This window comes from Echinops telfairi, unplaced genomic scaffold (genome assembly GCF_000313985.2).
Source record: "Echinops telfairi isolate 266 unplaced genomic scaffold, ASM31398v2 ScPeMD7_29;HRSCAF=101, whole genome shotgun sequence".
NCBI lineage: Eukaryota > Metazoa > Chordata > Mammalia > Afrosoricida > Tenrecidae > Echinops > Echinops telfairi.
The window spans coordinates 10,155,929-10,162,194 of record NW_022103926.1 but is presented as its reverse complement, the minus strand read 5'-3'; the positions used below and the strand labels follow the sequence as shown (position 1 = coordinate 10,162,194).

The following is a 6,266-nucleotide window of genomic DNA, read 5'->3' as shown; positions in this document are numbered from 1 at the left end:
TGTGCTTCCAACTGGCAGCCTGTGACAGGACAGCCTTAGAAAGGGGGAACTGGAACCTGGAGAGCATTTAGGTCAGGCTGCTCCCTCTAACCCTGTGTTCTCTCGGCTTCCCTCTTAACTCCAGCCTGTAAGGAGGAGAGCTACATGCAGTCCTGCGTGTCCCTCATGTTCCGCAGCCCCATGGTGAGCTGAGCAACTATGGCTCTCCTGCAGGTCTCATCGCCCCCGCAGCCTAGTCAGCTGCATACTGCATGTGAGGTCCCCAGAGGGGGCAGTTTCCAAGCAAGGCAGGCAGACCACTGGGGTCTGTGAGGTATGTCCACCTTTGTTAGAGTCTATCAGGTGATGATTCCACAGTTTGTCTCTGTAGGCAAGTACCCACTTCCTTAGTGCCATTAGACTTCTGTGACCTCCTTCCTCTGTCCACCTACATTTTACCTGGGTGGGAAGACTACCCACCCAGTGAGCTGAAAGACAGCATTGCACCAGTTGCTGGCTGCCTTCTGGCATCTGTGAACTGGGTGCTGATTGGGTTCCTGTCTCTGTCCACCTCTGTGGGGGCAGTGTTCAGCCTGGTCCTGCCACTAGGAATCTAGTGTGATGACCACACTGACGAGAGGCCGACCCTGGGTCACCTCTGCATCCTGCCTTTTTTTAAGATGAGACACAAACCAAGCTTGGCAATAGGTTTGGTTAAGTGGGAGGAAAAAGTATTCCAAAAGGAGGAAGTGACCACTTTAATTTTCTCCTTACCAAATACTGTCCTCAGCAGTGTGCCCATGCTGATTTTAGGCTCCCTGAAGGAGGGAAGACCTGAAAGTTGTTTGTTGCAGGTCTTAGCCTTCCAGTTGGGCAAGGCCAACACCCTCTTCCCACAGGACTGCTCTGATCCCTGACCCTCAGCTCAGTAGAGCCCACAGAGGTCTCTCTCAGCTGGCAGTAAGGGACTCTGCCTGTCCCATATTCTCTGTCAGTTCCATTGCCAGCCACCTCGGTTCACTCTATAAGTTCTGGTCAAAACATCTCTTGCGAACATTGCTACAGGTGAACTCTAGATGGTGATAGCATTCATCCCAGCCAGTAACAGACAGACATTGGAGACTGAGGCACAGTGCTACTGCTGAGGTATGCTACAGCTGCCCTCTGCAGAAAGACTGTAGACTCAGAGTCCTCAAACTCTGAAGACTTCCCAATGAATCTCCTAAACTTAATACCCTAACAGCTTGGTTCTTTCTCCCTTTCTGTTTCATCTTTCACCAGCCTCTGAGCCTGTAGGCTTTCAGAATATAGGGAAACAAGATTTTTTTCCCCAGGGAATTAAGTTACCTTTTGAGGTGTTAAGGACTTTTACCAGCTTATATTGTAAAGCATTGATACCAAAACTACAGAGGAAAGGCTGCCTAGTGGGGAACACATTGAATTCTGCTGCTCTGACATGAATGTGTTTGTTTGTTTTTTAATGCAGTTTTTCGATTGGACTGTGAAATGTTGATCCTAAACCCACTGTCAATGAGCTGATTCTGATTTCTAGCAATCCTATAGAACAGCAGTTCTCGACCCTTTGGGGGTCGAATGACCCTTTCACAGGGGTCACCTAAGACCATATTTCTGATGGTCTTAGGAACTGAGACACCGCTCCTCTATCCATCTCCAGGTGGGTCTGCCCACTTGCAGATAGGCCCACATACGGGGTCACCACAACATGAGCAACTGTATTAAAGGGTCACGGCATTAGGAAGGTTGAGAGCCACTGCTGTAGACTAGAGTAGAGCTGCCCCGTAGGGTTTCTAAGACTAAATCATTATGGGAGTAGGCAGTCTCATCTTCCTCCAGTGGATAAGACATTGATCGACATGAAAATTCTTGCGTCATGGTGTACAGAAGAAACGCAGTCAACAGAATTGAAGGGTAACCCCAGAAATTATCTGTACACAGGATCTCTGTTGCTATTGAGTTGATGGATTGCAACACTGGTGGCCTAATGGCTATGCATTGGGCTGATAACTGCAAAGTCAGCAGTTCAAAACCATCAACCACTCCATGGGAGAAAGATGGGGCTTTCTACTCTCTGAGTTACAATTTCAGAAACTCACAGGGATAGTTCTACACTGTCCTATAGGGCCCCTATGAGTTAGTATTGACTCAATGGCAGTTTGTTTAGAGTTTATCAGGTTGATCCAGTTCATTGCTAATTTGTTGGACAGAGTAGAACTGTTCTTTAGTGTTTTTGAGGCTATAAATCTGTACAAGAGGAGACTAGCTCATGTTTTTCCCTCAAAGTGGCTGGTAGATTTGAACCATCTACCATCTTGCAGTTAGTAGCCCAGTGTTTAATCCAGGGCTCCCTGAGTTTGTAATCTCATGGAGATTGAAGAGGACAAAAAATTAACTGCCCCTGAGGCAAGTCCAACTCAGGATAACCCCATAGGACACACTAGAGCTACCCCATTGGATTTGTGAAGCTATAAATCTTTACAGGAGCAGACAGAAGGTGAAGCTTGTTCTCCCAAGGAGCAACTAGTAGATTCCGAACTCCTGCCCTTGCATTTAGCCCAACATGGACCCCACACACAGCCAGAGTTCCTTGGGACAAAGCAAATCAAGGCGGGGTGGAAAGATATACGTGAAACCGTGAATCATTGATGTGTAGTATACGTGAACTCTTCTATGTGGGGCTAAGATGCAGTCCATCAAGAGGAAAGCATCTCTCAGTTCCAGGAAACCCACTTGGGCAGTTCCGCTTTGTATCATGGGCCCGTGAGTTGCTTTGAGCCAGAATGAACTGGACTTTACACAACAATGTGTGTTGTCTGTGTGTGGGTGTCCTTAAAGCTGAAAGCAAGCATCCCAGTGAGCTGACAGCAAGAGACTAGAATGAAGCCAGGGAGCCTTTGGAGGGCCTTGTTGCCTTCCAGCAGGAGGTGCAGATGCTTCCACACGCGAGGCTTAATGGTGAGGAGGAAGGATGCTCGCACACATGAACCTTGGTGAGGCTGGGGAAGGAGCCAGCCCAGCCAGTTTATGGGGCCTTGGTGCATACTGTTCCCTTGTGCGGTCAGACCGTCGCCTGGTTTGCACCCCAGCACTCGGGTTGCAAATACTACCTTCTAGACCCTTCCTGGCCCTTCAGAGAGCACTGCCCTCTCCTTCCTTGGGTTTTCATCCCTCCCAATCCTTGTCATGCTACTAAATTGCTGCCTGTTTCCTCCGTCTCTGGCTTGCAATAGAGGTAGGGGGCCTCGTCTCAAGCTTAGCTGTGATTCCCAGCACTGAGCCTAGCACCAAGAATTGAGAGACGTGCAGATGGGATGGATTCAGGTCTGGTCTTCTGTTGGTGGAGTGGTGTGTTCAGACAGGCACAGTTTACCCTGACCCAATGGCTCAGCATCTGCAAGCATGACCCCCCAGTCCTTTAGGGATGACTTCCAAGTTGAGTTGACACTGTCTCTTTGTGATACCCCATAATGGCGCTCCTAGGCAGGCAGCTCATTGGACAGAAGCAGAAATTGGTGAAGGCTGAGAAATTAAAATGACACCACTGCTCCCAACTAGCCAGGGCCAGGATCCGGACCAAGTTGGTATGACCAGTTATATACTCTGTCTCCTGTCCACCCTGCGCCGGAGGTCCTGTAGTCCCGAATCACTTGTGCACGGAAACAGAAGGTGAAGCTGGCCTCTTCCTAGCGAGCAACTTCCTGCACTCTCCTGAACCCACTGAGGTTGGACTTGTTCTCCAGGGTGTCAGGGTTACTCTGTAGAAGTAGAACATGCGTATATGAAGGAGAAAGGTAGTTTTCACTGTGGGCTGTTGAGCAAGAATGTTCCAGAACCCTGGGTTCACCCAATGCTGGTGTCTGGGTGGCTCCTCAAGAAGCATGCACTTCGGGCTCCTGGGGTCCCCATAGCTGTGTGGCTATACTTTCCTGCCCCACAGCCATCTATGCGCCTTTTGGGTTGGACCTGGTGGTAGCAAGAAGAATTTGGTATTGAGAGGCCTTGGGAACTGCAGGGGGCCATGTTAGAGCAGCAGGGTGGACTTGACCATGAAGGGCCTGAGACCCACATCCAGGTGTGTGAACAAGGGCATCTCCTGTGGATTTTCTTTGAGGTGGGATGGGCTGGACCAGACGAGGAGGAGCCTCTGACTGAGACCCCCTGGGTGGTGACGCATGGGACAGAAGGACTAAGGGCATAGCAGGGAAACAGGGGACCCTGCCTGGGGTACAGGCTGTAGGTCTGTCTTCTGCAGATTATGAGAAGTGGGAGATGTCTAATTTGAGTGAGGAGCAAGTGAGCCACTTGTAGGATGAGAGGGTGGATTGAGAAGAAGTGGGGGTTCCATTTACGACTGTAAACTACCAGGTGGGAAGGCTCTGGCAGACATTGGTCAGAAGGGTGGAGGGACTGTAGGCACTCAAAGGGCTTGTCCTGGGCACACAGTCCCCAGGCATGTATAAAAATGCGTGGAAAGTGGCAGAATACCATTAAGAAGGGAGTGTTGGGCTGGTCCAGTGTCGAGGTCATACTGCGGGGCTCTACTCAAGGAGGGCCTTAGGGCCCTGAGTTTAGAGAGGTGAGACTGAAGTGACTGCAGGGCGGCCCAGGGTGGACAGTCAACTGAACTAAAAGCCAGTCTTAGCTCCACATTTTGCAGGACTGTACTTGGGTTAGAGTAGGCTCGAGGCCTGACCATGAAGCGTGGGTGAGTGAACAGGCCAGAGCAGGAGGTCCAGGGCCCTGGGGGCAGCACTCATCTAGTCAGTGATGGGCTGTTCTTGTTGTCCTGCAAAAGGTATGACCCTCGGCACAACCGCTGGTTCCAGATCCAGTCCCTACAGCAAGAGCACGCCGACCTGTGCGTGTGTGTTGTAGGCAAGTATATCTACGCTGTGGCTGGCCGAGACTACCACAATGACCTGAATGCTGTGGAGCGCTATGATCCCGCCACCAACTCCTGGACCTATGTGGCCTCACTCAAGAGAGAGGTAAGGAAGGCCGTTCTGAAGAGACCGATTGCCAGCTGTCTTTCTTTACTGGAGTGTGGATTGGAGTATGAGGATCAGGGGTCCAGGCCAAGGAATGGGCCCAGTGAACAAGTCTATATCCCTCAAATCACTTTCCCTGAATCAGCGCTACGGGAACTGCTGAGGTTCTGTTGAACTATTTGGAAAGATGGTTTCTCAAACTATTCCCCCTCTATTCCTCAGACACGGCTCACATGTGAGACCAAATAACTGCTTTAACCTTGTAGTTTAAACGTGACAGAAGCCCATCTCTGGTCGGTCCTTAAGCAGAGCTAAACTGGGACAGTTCCTTAGTGATAAATAGAAGGGGTTCTGATAGAGATAAGGACAGACCTGCCCCTGGTGTGTCCGCAGTTGTCTCCACCAGAGGCCCCTTTAAATCATGACATAAGTGTAGAACCTTGATACCCAATTTAAAGATATTTAATGTAATGTTCATTATGCAAAGGGTATATTCTGGTGAGCATGTTCTCGTCCTGTGGCTTTGGAGTACTCGGGGTACCAAGAACCAGACATGGGATTTCAGGGAACGGAGAGGGGCTTCCCTGAGTCCAGTTGCTGAGAACAGGGTCTGGTGTCAGCACTTCCCTTTGAGGAGCACCTGCTACAGGCCGCATGTTTCCTTTGGTTGGTCAGGTAGCTGTTGTTCAGCTTAAACGGCATAGACTTGTCTTGAGAACTTGTCATGTTGCATTCAAGTTGGGTGAAACATTTCAGTTGGTGTTTCATCAGGCCCTAACTTAGGTGCAGCTTGCACCTCTGCCTTCAGCTTTGTGAGTTCCTGATCATGTGTTGTCCTCTGAAGTGGTTGAATGTCCACCACAGATTTGTACTACAGTGACAGTACATTCCTTCATTTTAAGCTCCGCACTCCCAGTGTCATTCAGTAGTTCCTCTGTAGACTCTTAATATTACCTCCCACAACTTGAATTTTTTCTTCAGTTCTTTTAGTTTGAGAAACATCAAGTGTGTTCTTTCTTGGTTTTCTTTTCTTTTTTTAATCATTTTATTAGGGGCACAGACAACTCATCACAATCCATACATTCATCAAGTGTGTAAAGCACAAAAAAATGTGTGAAGCACATTTGTGCATTCATTGCCCTCATCATTCTCAAAACATTTGCTCTCCACTTAAGCCCCTGGCATCAGCTCCTCATTTTACCCCCTCTCTCCCCACTCCCCCACCCTCATGAACCCTTGATAAATTTTTTTTTTGAGTGAATCATGTTTTGTTTTGTTTTT

The 6,266-nt window shown here is 49.2% G+C and overlaps 1 protein-coding gene across 2 annotated transcripts in view; it reads left to right on the top strand.

Annotated features, from left to right (window-relative positions):
- The window catches only part of KLHL22 (kelch like family member 22), a 29,960-nt gene that overhangs the window by 18,968 nt on the left and 4,726 nt on the right, over window positions 1-6,266 (top strand). For both annotated transcript variants that reach the window (XM_004716318.2, XM_045289583.1), the window contains exon 4: window positions 4,793-4,985. In XM_004716318.2, the coding sequence (XP_004716375.1) occupies window positions 4,793-4,985 (193 nt within the window). The remainder of the gene's footprint in view (window positions 1-4,792; window positions 4,986-6,266) is intronic.